The sequence below is a fragment of the Natator depressus genome, chromosome 11, assembly GCF_965152275.1.
Source record: "Natator depressus isolate rNatDep1 chromosome 11, rNatDep2.hap1, whole genome shotgun sequence".
NCBI classification, from domain to species: Eukaryota; Metazoa; Chordata; order Testudines; family Cheloniidae; genus Natator; species Natator depressus.
Genome location: NC_134244.1, coordinates 59,825,417 through 59,845,168, shown reverse-complemented (window position 1 = coordinate 59,845,168; position 19,752 = coordinate 59,825,417). Strand labels below are relative to the sequence as shown.

The 19,752-nt window shown below is 45.7% G+C and overlaps 2 protein-coding genes across 2 annotated transcripts in view; both read left to right on the top strand.

Moving 5' to 3' along the window:
- The window catches only part of ICA1L (islet cell autoantigen 1 like), a 60,915-nt gene that overhangs the window by 13,387 nt on the left and 27,776 nt on the right, over nt 1-19,752 (top strand). The window contains exons 5-6 of the mRNA XM_074967953.1: nt 16,603-16,675; nt 17,673-17,796. Of these exons, the coding sequence (XP_074824054.1) occupies nt 16,603-16,675; nt 17,673-17,796 (197 nt within the window). The remainder of the gene's footprint in view (nt 1-16,602; nt 16,676-17,672; nt 17,797-19,752) is intronic.
- On the top strand, nt 8,579-10,446 carry LOC141996138 (uncharacterized). The gene is made up of 2 exons (XM_074967954.1): nt 8,579-9,217; nt 9,806-10,446. The coding sequence occupies exons 1-2, from the start codon at nt 8,659-8,661 to the stop codon at nt 10,339-10,341; spliced, it is 1,095 nt and encodes a 364-aa protein (XP_074824055.1). The 5' UTR covers nt 8,579-8,658; the 3' UTR covers nt 10,342-10,446.

The window sequence follows — 19,752 nt, the reverse complement described above, 5'->3', positions numbered from 1 at the left end:
TTTCTATGATTCTGTCCACAGGCAGTGGTGGTTTTAAGCTGATATCTCATTCCTGAAGGCAACAAAGGCACAGAGAGCACAGCTGCTACTGGCCTTCTGAAACCACCTGGGCCCATATGCCTCTAGTCTGTGTACTGCAATGGTGCCAGTCAAACTCATCACAGAGTGCTGTGGGAAAGTGTCCCACCAAAAAGGAAGAAATAATGCAGCCAGCCTTATAAACCTTTGGAGATTATTAAAGAGTATTTCCATTAAAGTTTCCTCAAGATCTCGCTGGAGGATACAAGGGACATCTGCCTGTGTATATAAACAAACTGCTCCAAATGGCTTCCCTGTTTTCCCCTCGCCATTTAACTCAACAGGGGAATGAAAAGCAGATGCCAACGCTACCTCTGTTTGTTGTACTGCTACCTCTTTAAATTTAAAGGTTTAAGGAAAAACGTATGTGCACACTTACCCAAGGTCCCAACCCCTTCACTGGGCTTGTCCATGCTCAGCTGCCAGGACTGTGGTGGGGTCTTCAGTAGGTCCTGGCTCATGGGACAGCTGAAGCCCCCCAACTGTCCCCTCCTCTTTCTCTTCATCACTGTTCATGGCAGGACTTTCTGTGTCAGGCTTCTCTAAGGTATCCTGCAGGGTACTGGTGGGATCTCCACCAAGTATGGCATGCAGGCCTTTGTAAAAGTAGCACATCTGTGGCTCAGCAGCAGATCGATTGCGGCACTCCCTGGCCTTGTGGTATACTTGGCACAGTTCCTTAGTTTCCATGTGGCACTGCTACTGATCACGGTTATTCCCCTCTGCCTGCATCCTCCATGCATTCTGTTTGCAGATGTCCATGTTTCTAGAGCTGGTCCTTAGCTATGCTTGCACAGCCTCTCTCCCCACAGGCCCAGGAGATCCAATATCTCCTGTCTACTCTATGGAGCCAGCATGGTTGGTTGGGCAGATGCATACACAAGGTAGGGCTGCTAGGTGTAATCACCAAGGCGGGCAATCAAGAAAAGGCATTTCAAAAATATGCGAGGAGCTTTAAAAGGTGGGGATGTCTTCTGGTTTCTATGACTCCTGGGCAGTGGAGTTTGCAGTTGTGACCAGAGCAGTCGTTGTAGGGAATGGGGCATTGTGGGACAGCTTCTGGAGGACTGTTAGGGTTGACACAGGTCATGCACATCTACACTTGCACTGCATTGACCTCAATAGGTCAACCATGGCTCCGTGCCATTTGTGGAGGTGGTTTTACCGGCTCATTATAATGGGGCACTTATGTTATCCAGAGATAAATTTAAGCACAATTAGGTCGACAGCAGGCCATTTAAATTGACTTAATGTTAGCGTAGACTAGGCCTGTGCATGTTGAGGCAACAGAATTGGTGTCTGGCAAAGCGGTGGAAAAAGTATCCATAGCACACTGCAGAATTATAGTGAATACATTGAATTTTCTTAGCATTTGCTACCAGTGACTTAATGGTATATTGACAAGCTGAGGGCCAGCAGCCGATGGTGAGGGCTGCCACTCCGTGGCAGACTGCCTGGACTGAGGAGCTACAAGCGGCAGCTTCCTTTGACAACTTAGACCTCCTTGTAGACAGGCTCACCCAAGAACTGTCTGCAAAAATCGCTCCCAGGAGAAGTTCAAACCAGGAGAATGCCCCGCCTGCCCACAGAAAGCTGCTCCAAACCACACCACCACCACCAGGGGAGCCAGAAGTAGAGACGCCAGCCGCTGCTATGATCCAGCAACGGCTTCAAGGATCCAAAAGCTGTACTGGGCAAACTGCTCCAAGGCCATGAGGGAGATCCTAGACGGGCCCTCGCCCTACTGCATGATCCCATCTGAGCGTCTCTACAGCTACTTCAAGGATGTATTCGACCGCATAGCCCAGAATGACACACAGCGCTCAGAGTGCCTCCGCCCCCTGCCCTGTGTTGATGAAGCAGGTGTCCTGGAAACTGACTATATGCCCAAGGAAATGATGGCCAGACTCTCAAAAACAAAAAACACAGATCCTGGGAAAGACTGCATCCCCTACATCCTCCTGAAAAAGCGAGATCCCGGCTGCCTGGTCCTCGCCATGCTCTTCAACCAGTGCAAGCAATTCTGCCGGACTCCCGGCTCCTGGAAGAAGGCCATGATGGTACTGGTGTACAAGAAGGGCGAGTGGGATGACCCCAGCAACTGGAGGCCCATCTCCCTCTGCTCCACAATGTACAAGCTCTATGCTAGCTGCCTGGCTTCGAGGATCACAGAGTGGTCGGTGAGCAGGGGAGCCATCAGCTCCATCCAGAAAGGCTTCATGGTCATGCGAGGGCTACTATGAACACAAATTCGTCCTCCAAACCACCATTGAAACGGCCAGAAGGGTATGGAGGCAGTACACAGCAGCGTGGCTCGACCTGGCTAACGCCTTTGGGTCCATGCCCCACCACCACATCTTTGCCACACTCCAGGAGTTTAGGATGCCAGAAAACTTCCTTCATGTGATCCGAGAGGTGTACGAGGGATGCAGCACCACCATTCACTCGGTTGAAGGGGAGACAGCTGAGATCCCGATCCGGAACGGAGTTAAGCAGGGCTGTCCCCTCAGCCCCATCATCTTTAACCTCGCCATGGAGCCGTTGTTGCATGCGATCTCCAATGGCACAGATGGCTTCAACCTCCATGGCGAGAGGGTGAGAGTCCTGGCTTACGCGGATGACCTGGACCTGACCGCGGATGATCCAGAGAGCCTCCAACGTATGCTAGATGTCACCAGTTGAGCTGCCGACTGGATGGGGTTCCGCTTCAATGCAAAGAAGTGCGCAACTCTCCACATTGATGACTGCACATCAGTGCAGACAACGGGGTTCCAGATCCAGGGCGAGCCCATCATCCCCCTGGCAGAGAGGCAGGCATACCAGCACCTCGGCACGCTGATGGGTTTCCGTGTCCAGCAGACACCCAGGACACCATCCAGGAGATCTTGCAGGATGCCGCCAAGATTGACGCCTCCCTGCTAGCGCTGTGGCAGAAGATAAATGCCCTGAACGCCTTCCTGATCCCCCGCATCTCGTTCGTCCTAAGGGAATCCACTGTGGCGAAGGTACCCCTCAACAAGGCAGACAAGATCGTCCAGCAGCTGGTGAAGAAGTGGCTGTTCCTTCTCCAGAGAGCCAGCAACGAGCTGGTCTACATTGCCCACAGGCATGGCGGTGCCAACGTCCCCCGCATGGGCGACCTGTGTGACATCGCGGTGATCACCCATGCCTTCTGCCTGCTGACGTGTCCCGATGCCAGGGTAAAGAACATCGCAGCAAACGCCCTCCATGACACAACAAAGAAGCGGATCAGCAGAGCCCCCTCCAACCAAGACATCGCCACCTTCCTGAGCAGTTCCCTGGATGGTGAATTCAGATGGGACGGGCGTGACATCGCTTCACTGTGGTCCCACGCTCACAATGCCACGTGTCACCTGGGGAAGCACATTGGCTGCCGCTGGGAGTGGTGCGAGGAGCGCCAGGAGCTGGGAGTCCTGGTGCCGCAGATCAGGTCCGACGACAACACCATCGTCACCCTGTATGCCAGGGGCGTGCTGGAGAGGACCCTGAAGGCAGCCATCCACTCACTGCACATGGAAACTCTGAAGCATAAACCAGACCAGGGTAAAGCCTTCAAACTGACCAGCAAGTGGGACGCCAGCAACCACTTCCTCGCGGGGGGCGGCTTCACCCGTTTCGCCGACTGGCAGTTCATCCACCGTGCCTGGCTCAACTGTGTCCCGCTCAGTGGAGCCATCCGCCACGGGAACTGAGACAAGTGTTGCAGGAAGTGCGGCTACTCCAAAGAGACCCTGCCCCATGTCCTGTGCAGCTGCAAGCCCCACTCCAGAGCCTGCCAGCTGCGCAACAATGCCATCCAGAACCGCCTGGTGAAAGCCATTGCACCGCGCCTGGGGGAGGTTGCCGTGAACTGCGCCATCCCTGGTACTGACAGCCAGTTGCGACCTGACGTGCTAGTCACTGACGAGGCCCAGAAAAAGATCATCCTCATTGACGTCACAGTCTCCTTTGAGAACAGGACCCCGGCCTTCCGCGAAGCCTGAGCTCATAAGCTGGAAAAATACGCCCCCCCGGCCGACACCCTGAGAGCGAAGGGCTACGAGGTGCAGATGGATGCCCTGATCGTCGGAGCCCTAGCCGCTTGCGACCCCTGCAACGAGCGTGTGCTGCAAACCTGTGGGATCAGTCAACACTATGCACAGCTCATGCAGCGCCTCATGGTCTCAGACGCCATCCGATGATCCAGAGACATCTACATCAAACACATCACCGGCCACCGACAGTACCAGGAAGTGTGAGCCAGTACGAAATCGTGCATCAACTACGAGAAAGGGACAGAGACTTTTTCCACTGGACCATATGAATTGGAACCATAAATTCACTGAACATTAAATCTCACCAAATGAGGGTAAATCCATCCTCATCATTGTATCTACCCCTTTTACTCCATACCTGAACATACCTTATTCCCTGATGCAAGTGCTGGAGGAACCAACTAGGGGCAGAGCTCTTCTTGACCTGCTTCTCACAAACCAAAAAGAATTAGTAGGGGAAGCAAAAGTGGATGGGAACCTGGGAGGCAGTGACCATGAGATGGTTGAGTTCAGGATCCTGACACAGGGAAGAAAGGAGAGCAGCAGAATATGGACCCTGGACTTCAGAAAAGCAGACTTTGACTCCCTCAGGGAACTGATGGGCAGGATCCCCTGGGAGAACAACATGAGGGTGAGAGGAGTCCAGGAGAGCTGGTTGTATTTTAAAGAATCCTTATTGAGGTTACAGGAACAAACCATCCTGATGTGTAGAAAGAATATAAATATGAGTATAAATATAAATAATAAGAATATAAATATAAATATAAATAATAAATATGGCAGGCAACCAGCTTGGCTTAACAGTAAAATCCTTGCTGATCTTAAACACAAAAAAGAAGCTTACAAGAAGTGGAAGATTGGACAGATGACCAGGGAAGAGTATAAGAATATTGCTCGGGCATGCAGGAGTGAAATCAGGAAGGCCAAATCCCACCTGGAGGGTGATGTTAAGAGTAACAAGAAGGGTTTCTTCAGGTATGTTAGCAACAAGAAGAAAGTCAAGGAAAAGTGTGGGCCCCTTACTTAATGAGGGAGGCAACCTAGTGACAGAGGATGTGGAAAAAGCTAATGTACTCAATGCTTTTTTTGCCTCTGTCTTCACGAACAAGGTCAGCTCCCAGACTGCTGCACTGGGCAGCACAGCATGGGGAGGAGGTGACCAGCCCTCTGTGAAGAAAGAAGTGGTTCGGGACTATTTAGAAAATCTGGACGAGCAAAAGTCCGTGGGGCCGGATGCGCTGCATCCAAGAGTGCTAAAGGAGTTGGCGGATGTGATTGCAGAGCCATTGGCCATTATCTTTGAAAACTCATGGCGATCAGGGAGGTCCCGGATGACTGGAAAAAGGCTAATGTAGTGCCCATCTTTAAAAAAGGGAAGGAGGAGGATCCTGGGAACTACAGGCCAGTCAGCCTCACCTCAGTCCCTGGAAAAATCATGGAGCAGGTCCTCAAGGAATCAATTCTGAAGCACTTAGAGGAGAGGAAAGTGAGCAGGAACAGTCAGCATGGATTCACCAAAGGGCAAGTCATGCCTGACTAATCTAATTGCCTTCTATGACGAGATAACTGCCTCTGTGGATGAAGGGAAAGCAGTGGACATGTTGTTCCTTAACTTTAGCAAAGCTTTTGACACGGTCTCCCACAGTATTCTTGCCAGTAAGTTAAAGAAGTATGGGCTGGATGAATGGATGATAAGGTGTATAGAAAGCTGGCTAGATTGTCGGGCTCAACGGGTAGTGATCAATGGCTCCATGTCTAGTAGGCAGCCGGTATCAAGTGGAGTGCCCAAAGGGTCGGTCCTCGGGCCGGTTTCGTTCAATATCTTCATAAATGATCTGGAGGATGGCGTGGATTGCACCCTCAGCAAGTTTGCAGATGACACTAAACTGGGAGGAGAGGTAGATATGCTGGAGGGTAGGGATAGGATACAGAGGGCCCTAGACAAATTGGAGGATTGGGCCAAAAGAAATCTGATGAGGTTCAACAAGGGCAAGTGCAGAGTTCTTCACTTAGGATGGAAGAATCCCATGCACCGCTACAGACTAGGGACCGAATGGCTCGGCAGCAGTTCTGCAGAAAAGGACCTAGGGCTTACAGTGGACGAGAAGCTGGATATGAGTCAACAGTGTGCTGTTGTTGCCAAGAAGGCCAATGGCATTTTGTATAAGTCGGGGCATTACCAGCAGATCAAGGGACGTGACTGTTCCCCTCTATTCGACATTGGTGAGGCCTCATCTGGAGTACTGTGTCCAGTTTTGGGCCCCACACTACCAGAAGGATGTGGAAAAATTGGAAAACGTCCAGCGGAGGGCAACAAAAATGATTAGGGGACTGGAACACATGACTTATGAGGAGAGGCTGAGTGAACTGGGATTGTTTAGTCTGCAGAAGAGAAGAATGAGGGGGGATTTGATAGCTGCTTTCAACTACCTGAAAGGGGGTTCCAAAGATCTAGAATGTTCTCAGTGGTAGCAGATGACAGAACGAGGAGTAATGGTGTCAAGTTGCAGTGGGGGAGGTTTAGTTCGGATATTAGGAAAAACTTTTTCACTAGGAGGGTGGTGAAACACTGGAATGTGTTACCTAGGGAGGTGGTGGAATCTCCTTCCTTAGAAGTTTTTAAGGTCAGGCTTGACAAAGCCCTGGCTGGGATGATTTAATTGGGGATTGGTCCTGCTTTGAGCAGGGGGTTGGACTAGATGACCTCCTGAGGTCCCTTCCAACCCTGATATTCTATGATAGCCATTATATGAACAACATCCCCCCATATCTCAATGTCTGTACTTAGACCCGTTAACCTTTTACCCCCAATCGGGGACATTGCAGATTATGTATTCCTTACGCCACCTGATCCTAAAACGAACTTCGCACCCCTTGATAATCTGTACCTTATTCCCTGATAACCAGAAACGTCTATGCTTAAACTCTGTACCGTTTTCTTTTTATTTTATCATCTTAATAAAATGATTAAATTTGCTTGCAGTGGAGTGGGCAATTCATGCTAACTTGTGTACTTGAATCTCAAGTGAATTCTAGTGTAAGAGTGGCATTAATTTGTTACCGATTCTTTTTCAAAAGCAAAAGGCATTATTACAATAAAATACTTTATAGTTAACCATTGTCATTAGTTTGTCTACACATAAATCACTGCATATTTTTAACAAACTATAGTGAGCTAATTTAGCTGTTACTGTTTTCTGCATTAACATAAGTGTAGCATGTAGACTCTGCCAGCTAGATTGATGACTCTAAGGATTTATTTATGAAAGGATTTTGGAATATGCTTTTCTGTTCAGTTTTGAACAGATGCAGCATTAAAGGCTACTGGGTGACCTAACCCCTCCATGTGTCTGATTTAATAACTGAAGGCACACTGCCCATGAATTAGGACTAGGGTACATGGATGCCTTAAGTCATTTTTTGGCAGTGTGTGCTCTGAACAAATGTCTGGGGCTTGGGGTGCACTGGTGTAATGTAGGTTTATGTGTAACATGATATGTTTTTGGTTCACAATAGACTGTCTTCTACATTCTTAACACCTGATAACACATACAATAGGTTGGCCTCCAATTTAAAAGGCAACTTCTGACTCATTCCCACACCTTGACTATTCCTGGGTTGTTCATAATCTTCAATCTGAATCTTCTTTGGTTGGTTAGTGGAGACTTCAGACCCAATTCTGATCTCTTTTACTGAAGCCTAAATCTGGTGTAATGTATCTGACTTGCACTAAGATCTGAATCTGGCTATCGGTTTTTATACTAGCCCCACTCCCAGGACCTAGTTCCCCTCTGGAATCTAACTGTTCGAAAGCTTGTCTCTCTCACCAACAGAAATTGATCCAGTAAAAGATATTGTATCATCCACCTTGTGTCTCTAATATCCTGGGACCAATGCAGCTACAGTAACACTGCATACTCTCTCTCTTCCACTCTTTTTACCTCTTCAGATATCACATTGTTGCCCCTGTTTGATGCGAGTGGTGAGCCAAAGTTTGGGGCCCTGGGGATGTTCTATCTGGAAGTAGAAATTGATGGAGTCTGGTATTTTATTTGATGAAATCTTGTTTATTTACAAGGAATGTACAAAGTCCTGCTTCTCCTAACGCAGGAGAATCCAAGAACAAAAGGAGCAGTTTCTTAGCTCTGGTCTACACTAGGACTTTAGGTCGAATTTAGCAGCGTTAAATCGATGTAAACTTGCACCTGTCCACACGATGAAGCCCTTTATTTTGACTTAAAGGGCTCTTAAAATCGATTTCCGTACACCACCCCTGACAAGTGGATTAGCGCTTAAATCGGCCTTGCCGGGTCGAATTTGGGGTACTGTGGACACAATTCGACGGTATTGGCCTCCGGGAGCTATCCCAGAGTGCTCCATTGTGACCGCTCTGGACAGCGCTCTCAACTCAGACGCACTGGCCAGGTAGACAGGAAAAGAACCGCGAACTTTTGAATCTCATTTCCTGTTTGGCCAGCGTGGCAAGCTGCAGGTGACCATGCAGAGCTCATGAGCAGAGGTGACCATGATGGAGTCCCAGAATCGCAAAAGAGCTCCAGCATGGACTGAACGGGAGGTACGGGATCTGATCGCTGTATGGGGAGAGGAATCCGTGCTATCAGAACTCCATTCCAGTTTTCGAAATGCCAAAACCTTTGTCAAAATCTCCCAGGGCATGAAGGACAGAGGCCATAACAGGGACCCGAAGCAGTGCCGCGTGAAACTTAAGGAGCTGAGGCAAGCCTACCAGAAAACCAGAGAGGCGAACGGCCGCTCCGGGTCAGAGCCCCAAACATGCCGCTTCTATGATGAGCTGCATGCCATTTTAGGGGGTTCAGCCACCACTACCCCAGCCGTGTTGTTTGACTCCTTCAATGGAGATGGAGGCAACACGGAAGCAGGTTTTGGGGATGAAGAAGAAGAAGATGAGGAGGAGGAGGTTGTAGATAGCTCACAGCAAGCAAGCGGAGAAACCGGTTTTCCCGACAGCCAGGAACTGTTTCTCACCCTGGACCTGGAGCCAGTACCCCCCGAACCCACCCAAGGCTGCCTTCTGGACCCGGCAGGCGGAGAAGGGACCTCCGGTGAGTGTACCTTTTAAAATACTATACATGGTTTAAAAGCAAACATGTGAAAGGATTAATTTGCCCTGGCATTCGCGGCTCTCCTGGATGTACTCCCAAAGCCTTTGCAAAAGGTTTCTGGGGAGGGCAGCCTTATTGCGTCCTCCATGGTAGGACACTTTACCACTCCAGGCCAGTAACATGTACTCGGGAATCATTGTACAACAAAGCATTGCAGTGTATGTTTGCTGGCGTTCAAACAACATCTGTTCTTTATCTTTCTGTGTTATCCTCAGGAGAGTGAGATATCATTCATGGTCACCTGGTTGAAATAGGGTGCTTTTCTTTAGGGGACACTCAGAGGAGCCCGTTCCTGCTGGGCTGTTTGCCTGCAGCTGAACAGAAATGTTCCCCACTGTTAGCCATGGGGAGGGGGGAGGGTTGAGGGGGTAGCCACGCGGTGGGGGGACGCAAAATGCGACCTTGTAACGAAAGCACATGTGCTATGTATGTAATGTTAACAGCAAGATTTACCCTGAAAGAGTGTAGCCACTGTTTTATAAAATGTGTCTTTTTAAATACCGCTGTCCCTTTTTTTTTCTCCACCAGCTGCATGTGTTTCAATGATCACAGGATCTTCTCCTTCCCAGAGGCTAGTGAAGATTAGAAAGAAAAAAAAACGCACTCGTGATGAAATGTTCTCTGAGCTCATGCTGTCCTCCCACACTGACAGAGCACAGACGAATGCGTGGAGGCAAATAATGTCAGAGTGCAGGAAAGCACAAAATGACCGGGAGGAGAGGTGGCGGGCTGAAGAGAGTAAGTGGCGTGCTGAAGACAGGGCTGAAGCTCAAATGTGGCGGCAGCGTGATGAGAGGAGGCAGGATTCAATGCTGAGGCTGCTGGAGGATCAAACCAGTATGCTTCAGTGTATGGCTGAGCTGCAGCAAAGGCAGCTGGAGCACAGACTGCCACTACAGCCCCTGTGTAACCAACCACCCTCCTCCCCAAGTTCCACAGCCTCCACACCCAGACGCCCAAGAACGCGGTGGGGGGGGCCACCGGCCAACCAGCCACTCCACCACAGAGGATTGCCCAAAAAAAAAGGCTGGCATTCAATACATTTTAAAGTTGTAAACTTTTAAAGTGCTGTGCTTAAAGTACTGTGTGGCATTTTCCTTCCCTCCTCCACCACCCCTCCTGGGCTACCTTGGTAGTCATCCCCCTCTTTGTGTGATGAATGAATAAAGAATGCATGAATGTGAAACAACAATGACTTTATTGCCTCTGCAAGCGGTGATCGAAGGGAGGAGGGGAGGGTGGTTAGCTTACAGGGAAGTAGAGTGAACCAAGGGGCGGGGGGTTTCATCAAGGAGAAACAAAGAGAACTTTCACACTGTAGCCTGGCCAATCATGAAACTGGTTTTCAAAGCTTCTCTGATGCGTACCGCGCCCTCCTGTGCTCTTCTAACCGCCCTGGTGTCTGGCTGCGCGTAACCAGCAGCCAGGCGATTTGCCTCAACCTCCCACCCCGCCATAAATGTCTCCCCCTTACTCTCACAGATATTGTGGAGTGCACAGCAAGCAGTAATAACAGTGGGAATATTGGTTTCACTGAGGTCTAAGCGAGTCAGTAAACTGCACCAGCGCGCCTGTAAACGTCCAAATGCACATTCTACCACCATTCTGCACTTGCTCAGCCTGTAGTTGAACAGCTCCTGACTACTGTCCAGGCTGCCTGTGTACGGCTTCATGAGCCATGGCATTAAGGGGTAGGCTGGGTCCCCAAGGATAACTATAGGCATTTCAACATCCCCAACAGTTATTTTCTGGTCTGGGAATAAAGTCCCTTCCTGCAGCTTTTGAAACAGACCAGAGTTCCTGAAGATGCGGGCGTCATGTACCTTTCCCGGCCATCCCACATTGATGTTGGTGAAACGTCCCTTGTGATCCACCAGAGCTTGCAGCACTATTGAAAAGTACCCCTTGCGGTTTATGTACTCGCCGGCTTGGTGCTCCGGTGCCAAGATAGGGATATGGGTTCCATCTATGGCCCCACCACAGTTAGGGAATCCCATTGCAGCAAAGCCATCCACTATGACCTGCACATTTCCCAGGGTCACTACCCTTGATATCAGCAGATCTTTGATTGTGTGGGCTACTTGCATCACAGCAGCCCCCACAGTAGATTTGCCCACTCCAAATTGATTCCCAACTGACCGGTAGCTGTCTGGCATTGCAAGCTTCCACAGGGCTATCGCCACTCGCTTCTCAACTGTGAGGGCTGCTCTCATCTTGGTATTCATGCGCTTCAGGGCAGGGGAAAGCAAGTCACAAAGTTCCATGAAAGCGCCCTTACACATGTGAAAGTTTCGCAGCCACTGGGAATCGTCCCAGACCTGCAACACTATGCGGTCCCACCAGTCTGTGCTGGTTTCCCGAGCCCAGAATCGGCGTTCCACAGCATGAACCTGCCCCATTAGCACCATGATGCATGCATTGGCAGGGCCCATGCTTTGAGAGAAATCTGTGTCCATGTCCTGATCACTCACGCGACCGCGCTGACGTCACCTACTTGCCCGGTATCGCTCTGCCAGGTTCTGGTGCTGCATATACTGCTGGATAATGCGTGTGGTGTTTAATGTGCTCCTAATTGCCAAAGTGAGCTGAACGGCCTCCATGCTTGCCTTGGTATGGCGTCCGCTCAGAAAAAAGGCGTGGAACGATTGTCTGCCCTTGCTCTGACGGAGGGAGGGGCAACTGATGACATGGCTTACAGAGTTGGCTTCAGGGAGCTAAAAATCAACAATGGGGGTGGCTTTACATCAAGGAGTATTTCAGGCAGGACTTCACGGAGGGTTCCAATAAGAAATGGTGCACCTAAGTTATTGTTCTTATTGGAAGAAGGAGGTTAGTCTGGCCTCTGATTGATACATGGCTAGATTTACCTCGCTGCACCTTCCCTGTGAGTGACTGCAGCGTGACCTAGAGGAATGAGTCCCCTAGACGGGGGTGGGGGAAGCAAATGAGTACAAAACAAATCTGGTCTATTTCTTGTTTTGATCCACTCCATCTATCTTTTACATCTTTGGCTGGCAGCAGACGGTGCAGAAGGACTGCATGCCATCCACATCTCAGGGCTGCTCGGCAGAAGATGGTACAATACGACTGCTAGCCATCCTCATCTCTTGCCTGCCTGGCAGAAGATGGTACAGTAGGACTGCTAGCAATCCGTATCGCCTGCCTGCTCACCATAAGATGGTTCAATAGGACTGACTGCAGGACTAAAGAGAATGACTTGATCAAGTCACTCCAAATTTAGTCCCTGCGCCCATGTCTGTCCAGGCGTTCCCGGCCGACGCGGCCAGGAGCACCTCGGACATGATGATGATGGCTACCAGTCCTATTGCACCATCTGCTGCCACAAGGCAATGGGTTGCTGCTACTGTGTAGCAATGCAGTACCACGTCTGCCAGCACCCAGGAGACATACGGTGACGGTTACCTGAGCGGGTTCCATGCTTGCCGTGGTATGGCGTCTGCACAGGTAACTCAGGAAAAAAGGCGCGAAACGATTGTCTGCCCTTGCTTTCACGGAGGGAGGGAGGGAACAGGGGCCTGACTATATGTACCCAGAACCACCCGCGGCAATGTTTTAGCCCCATCAGGCATTGGGATCTCAACCCAGAATTCCAATAGGCAGTGGAGACTGCGGGAACTGTGAGATAGCTACCCACAGTGCAACACTCCGGAAGTCGACTCTAGCCTCGGTACTGTGGAAGCGCTCCGCCGAGTTAATTCACTTAATGCACTTAGAGCATTTTCTGTGGGGACTCACACACTCGAATATATAAAACAGATTTCTAAAAAACTGACTTCTATAAATTCAATCTAATTTCGTAGTGTAGACATACCCTTAGCTTACAACCCCAAGCCTCTTTAGCCAACATTCCCAAAAGTGCGCTCTCTCTCTCTAGCTTTTTCCAGGTCACACTGTGTTTACCAGCTGCTGCTTGGCCTTTTTCTGTTTCTCTCAGCCTCTCTCTGTTCTTATCTGTTTAGTTTCTATGTGGTCTGTCTTTCTCCTCACCCCCTCAATTTAGCAAAATCCCTCCACTCATTCAGTCCAAAATTCCTGAGCAGGTTCACAACATGCTTTTGTCTTAGGTGGGGGACTTCTGATTAACTTATCCTGACACTTATGTCAGCTGAAGGATGCCTTTATACCCAGTCTCAAAGAGGTTTGTGATCCAGTCAGTCTCCAGTACCTCTCAGCATAACAGTATTTTCAAGTTAGCACTTTTACATTTCAGCAGGTACCATGTTCTTATTTCATTATTTTTGGACAGACATCATCAGTGCCCAATGTGTTTAGCGATTTGGGAATTTGCTGGCTGCCTACTTTTATATTCTGGACTGAAACAGAATGCAGTCTCTGTCTTTGCACTGCACAAAACATTTCCCCTCTTTCTTACATCAAGAGATCAGTGGTCCTCTTGATATAGCTACATGATTTATAAGCAAATTAAATAATTGCTCTCTTGCTGATAGGAACACAAAGTAAAACCAGTAACCTGCCTCCAGCAGTGGACAGTTATTATTTTTAACAAGGTTACAGTACAGTAAGAGGATGAGAAAATCAGAAGGAATCCTAGATCTAAATTCTACTGAGCCAGATTCTGACTTCATTTAAACAATTGTAAAGCCAGAGTAATTTAATTAAAAACAATGGTGTCATTCAGTCAGCTCTAGCAAAATCAGTGGTGTTAATCCAGATCTACATGGCAGTAATTGAAATTTACATCCAGCTCACTGATTGTATGACTTGAGGTAATTAATTTGACCTCCTCCAGCCTTAATCAATCTAGTTTAAAATTGATAAGACTTAGAATCCCTTTGAAAAAATCAGATGTTGTGTATTTAAAAAAGCCTTCTCTTGGAGGAAGGAAATTACAAAATGATTTCTCTGTAGTATCTTGAATTTTTAGAAAAATTATAGTCAATTCTCCTCTTCTAATCCAGTCTATCCAAGCAAGGGAATCAAAGCAACAGATGTCTTGTTAAGAAAAATAGTCTGAGATGTAGATGCCAGCCATTATAAGCAATCTCTAATCTGCTACAAATTAAATGTCCAAATCCTGTTTTGTGTGTGCTAAATGGAGGCATTAATTTTTGCAAGGAAAGCCGCTTACAACCCAGACATTTCTCTACTATCCATTCTTCTGAATCTTTGGAGCATCTCCAGACTTCTGCTTACATGTAAGATACAACAGTAACATTTGTGGTATGAAAGCTATTTGACTACCATATGAACTATTAAAATAAGTGAGTTTCACATTACATTCATTAACTTTTATCCACATCATTTCAGTAGCCTTTCCTTTACTACCTAGGCTCTCTCATGAAGGATAATCTTTGGTTAAAACAGATCTCCTTAATACATAAAAACAGAAGAATTTTTCTTGGGTTATCACTGTCTATTCTTTCAAGCATGCATCGTAATAGTGCAACAAACTGGAAAAAAACACCAATTTTCAGACAAACCACATTTGTGAAGCTGCATTTAAGACATCATGACACACATTTGTAGCTAGTCTGACCATCACTAAGGCAACATTTTAGTCCCAGGTATTTTTAGTAAAAGTTATGGACAGGTCACAGGCAGTAAACAAAAATTCACAGCGCGTGACCTGTCCATGACTTGTACTATATACCCCTAACTAAAACTTGGGCCAGGGGGCCGTGGGTTTTCTGTGGGGGCAGTCCAGGGGTGGTGCAGGTGCTGGGGACCCTGCTGGTGCTGGGAGGGGCAGGCAGCGGTATGCAGCCCAGGACCCACACTGATCTCTCTTTACAAGCTTTTGATAGTGCTCTTTTAGGTCTATTATAGAGGCTTTAGGGAAATGGAAACTATCACCGATGGCTGACATTGCAGCATTCCTGCCTCAGTTTACCCAGTATTTTCTCTGACTCATTCCAACTGTCTGGCCAAGCCATGTAACAAAGTTCAACCTTTTTGGGGCCTTAGAGTTTGTCACTTAAAGTCTACAAACATAGGAAAACAACCAAATCTTCAGCCTAGCCAGGCTTGGCTATTAGCCTCCTCCTTTGCAGGCTAACCCCAGCTGCAATAAACTGTCCAAACCCTATTTCCTAGGCTTCAACCTCACTACCTAGAGGCTAGCAAACCTTTACCCAGGTTTTCAGGCAGGCTATAGTCCCTGACTGGCTCCTGTCTTCAGCTAGGCCATAGGACAATTTGTCTCCTCAATTTTCCTCACTGCTGGGCTTCCTTCCTCTTAAATCCAACCCTACACAGGTGTAGCAGGGTGGGGCTAACAGAATAGGGCTGACTGTCCCAAAGCCTTTTACCCTTAAAAGGGGCACGCCACCTTGTTACAGAAACATTTTACTCATTGTTGCAGTAGTACTGTCTTGTCATTTAGCTTCCTGAGTATTTGCTACCCTCTCTTCTCACAAGGAAAAGATCTAAAATGTCTAAAAAGAAACAAATCTTGGCCTGTCTTCCTGATATCTCATGGGTGACTGGCCATCAGTTCAAGTTTCCCTCTAAGCCCTCACCACCTATCATGGGTGGCAGCTACAACTTAACACTTCGGTATTCCGATATTTCCACATATATAACCAAAAATCGTGTACTGTGTTATGGCATTTGGGTTGCTACTTCATGCAGTGGCACTTGCCACATCCATTCATGCTTGCATTCATCCTGCAGATGTCCTTGCTACTGATTTTTTCCACCATCCAACGAATTACTAAACATCTGGAGAATGGATGGTGACTGGAAAGAAAATACAGATGATTGTGTAATGGTGATAGTTGTAAATGTCTTGGTTTTCAACAACTAGGAAGGCCCCATATAGTCCACAGCATGGAAATAGCTATGGAATCTATGTTTTGCAGCCCAAGTACATATCTGTCTGAGATGGTATGCATGTACACTGGGTGGCCAGCCCCTCCCGCTGCTGTTCCACTTCCAGCTTGAAGTGCAGACATACCCTGTATAAGTAACCTTCATTTCTTGTGTGTGTCTATCCTGATTATATTGGGTAAGTTTGTTTGCAGGTCAAATTCAGCCCCAGTGTAAGTAGGTGCAAGTTCCTTTTGCTTCATTGCATTTGGTTATGCTAGAGATGAATTTGGTCCATAGGCTTTGGATAGATTCTGCCTAGAAGAATATTTACCAATGGAAGTCATATATATGATTATCTCAATTGAAACAGACAAGTAATTTCTAAAAGAATCTCTCTAGCTTTAAATTTCTTTTACTGGTAAACTTGCTCAATCCTAGGCTGTAGAACGTTATCATATACCAAGGAGACATTTTCTTATTTATATTCACATTACCGTTTCCATAGACTAATGTACTAACTCTTTTTTTCCAAGGTTTTTCACTGCATTCAGGCAAGCTGTATAGATCTTCTAAAGACTATTGAGAAATACCAGCAGAGACTCAATGGTATGCAATAACATATGTATTTTAATTTAGTGTAATAACCATCATTACTTTTTTTTTAATATTTTGAATTTAAATCCATTGTTAAAACCAGATAACTGTTTAATCTAAAACAACCTTCTGGCATATTTGAAATGGTTTTTAATTTCTAGAGAATGTCACTATTTTAGTGTAAACCCCGAGTGCCAAGATTTGGGATTTCTTGATAGAATACATTAATGCTACCTGTATTTGTACTAATGGCAGAAAATGAAGAACTCCGTTATATGGCTAATTTAACTCGTTCTAGTAGCCCTAATTCTTGAGGTTATCATTGAACTAAGGGAAGCCATTACAACTATTAGAAAACATGACCAGTGGTTTATATAAAACTTAATTTTAGTTTCCCTAAATTTTCAGAAAAGCTCCTCCCTGTTTATGAAAGTAAATGATTTTAAATAAAATTGGGAGTTTTTCCAACTGAAATTATGGCGCAGTATTATCTCTATAAAGTTCTACGGATAGTACAAGTAACAAAGGATAGTAAAAGTAAGTTTTAGACCCTTAGCAGACAAGGATCACTGATTAAAGTTACATCCTTTATGAATCAGAGTTCAATTAAAAGTATTTTTAAATGTAGTAATAAATTACCATAAACAACAAGATACTAATGACTAAAGTCTTCTGTTCAGCATGTCTCTATATTCTTTATCTGTGTCTCCTACCAAAGAAAGAGTCTCAGATGCCCAACTATGCCACATGAAAAAGTATTTGAGAAGTCTGATTTGGACATTTGTGTGTTTTACTTTAAAACGTATTCCTTCTTTCCCTCCTCTCCCCCCCAATACATACCGTATCAACTATAAATGCTGTCAAAACCTAAAGATCTTTTTATGCATCTTATCACTTTGAACAATAATGTGCTTGTTTTCCCACCCTCTGGGGACTATTCTTAATAAGATTAAATACATTGGAAGTGTTAGTTTATCTATTTATATTGTGCAATTATTTCCTTTTATAGTTACGTCTGACGAGGAAAATGAGCTAGGGCTCCTTTTAAAGGTTCAAGGAGAGCAAGATGCTACTAAAGCTGGCAAAATGATGGAAGCCACTGGAAAGACCCTCTGTTCTTCTGCTCAACAAAGGTTTTCAATTATTTTATGTAGTCTTTCTTCAAGTTAGATTTGGTGCTATTAATATAAAGTTATGTACATGGAATAATGCACCTGTTTGGTGCTTTAAGATTCTGAGGTTAGATCCACAGAAAGCAAATATAATTTTATGTAAAACAAATAGACTATAATAGAAGAATATATACAGAAAATACAAATAATCAAGAAGTACAGACAGTACGATCAGTGTAATTTAAATTGCAAATATAAATATAGAATTGAACTGAACTTACAAATAAAACATATTGCTGCAGTGAATTGGCCAAATTCTGCAGTCTACACTGTGGTGTAAATTAAATGTCATGAGTAAATTGATCAAAAAACATTATAAGTGGGTGCAAATGATAAAGTAGTATAGCTTGCACCAATATACTAAACGAGTGTAACACTGAGAAGGGGCAGCAGGAAAATTGCATCAGGGAACAGAGCAGCATCTCCCCTATGCTGTTACACCATCCTAGTAGCTGGTTTTACTACTGTATTCCCTTGTTTGTGCCCTTGGTGTGTAAATTACTCATTTTAATCTCTGCTGAGAGCTGTAATTTGCCAACCTTATCCATGTCAGGTAGTACCTTACTATGTAAGCAGTCCCATTGCAATTAATGGGCCTATGTGAGTATGAATTGTTACCTATTATGACTAAGGATGGCAGAATCAGGCCTGATGGACTTCTCTTGCAAATTAGACTACCATATCATTTACACCAGTTGTCTGATTAATATACATCATGTACATCATAGAAGTTAGCCAGAGACTTATATGGGTATTGCATTTATTTACAACATGACTGCATTTTACCCAATATCTTCAAGCTCACAAAGGAAAAACAATATGATGTAGAAGGAAGTAATATTTCTCTTTAAAACTGATTTCTTTGCTATCTCTGCCTTGAAAAGGGTACTTTGGTTATTGAAAAGAGGTTCTTTAATAAGGCCATTCTTAATGGGTTTTACTGCTGTTTGAAGCAAAGACAGGAGTGTCACAGAACATTTTAATTAGTATGGGGTGCATTAGTTTATCTTAAATGCGGTATTCCTTCAGAAAACTGAGCATGACATACTGGTATATCGAAAGCTATTTTCAATTTCAAAGGATTCTGCAGAATCGGTATATGGACATGTAACCTGGGGTCAGGAGACCTGGATTCCAATCCCAGGTCCGTCAATGACCTGCTGAGTAATCTTGGACAAATTACTTCATATATTTGCCTCAGTTTTCCTCACGTGTAAAATGGAGATAATTCTTACCCTCCTCTAAAGTGCATTGAAAAGTTATATGCAAGTTCTAAATTTTAACCTATGTTTAAAAAAAATAAAATTGTAAAGTAAAGCATACCAAAAGTTAGGAAATCCAAAAGTTAAGGTTATCCAGACAACCTTAATTATGCCACTTTTGTGTTTGCATCATAATACATTCTTTAGTTAGTTAATGAATATAAATATGACTAATTCAGAGCACAGGTTGGATGAAGCACAGTGGATTAAATATGTATTTTTAATCATGCTTCATTCACTCTATAAAGTCTACCCTGTCCACTGAGATCCCAGATGTGCTCTCACGCTTTATCTAGATTAGGAATTAAAATAGATTAGCACACATTAGCTAACGTATGCTAACACATCAGTCTAGTGCAGACAAGGCAAACTGCCTTTAACACATGCTCAGCTGGTCGAATTGAAGCCTGGGCTCCCCCCAGGTTTAACTTGACCAGTTTAGCACGTATTAAAGGCAGTGTGCCTTATCTGTAATAGACTTTAAAAGTGTGTTATATATGCTAACACAGGCTAACATCACACCTTCAATTCTAGTCTAGAAAATGCCTCAGTTAAACAAGTGTAAAGTGAATGGTAGTTGCAAACAATTTGGCTCTCAGCACCTCTCATTGACTGTTTAATCTTGCCTCATTCACTATTCGCCATTCAGCTTGCA

Bases quoted from the DNA above. Each gene is read 5' to 3' on its own strand.
- LOC141996138 (XM_074967954.1), top strand. From the start codon at position 8,659: ATGATGGAGTCCCAGAATCGCAAAAGAGCTCCAGCATGGACTGAACGG. The intron at 9,218-9,805 runs GTGAGTGTACCT...TTTCTCCACCAG, and splicing joins AGGCGGAGAAGGGACCTCCG to CTGCATGTGTTTCAATGATC.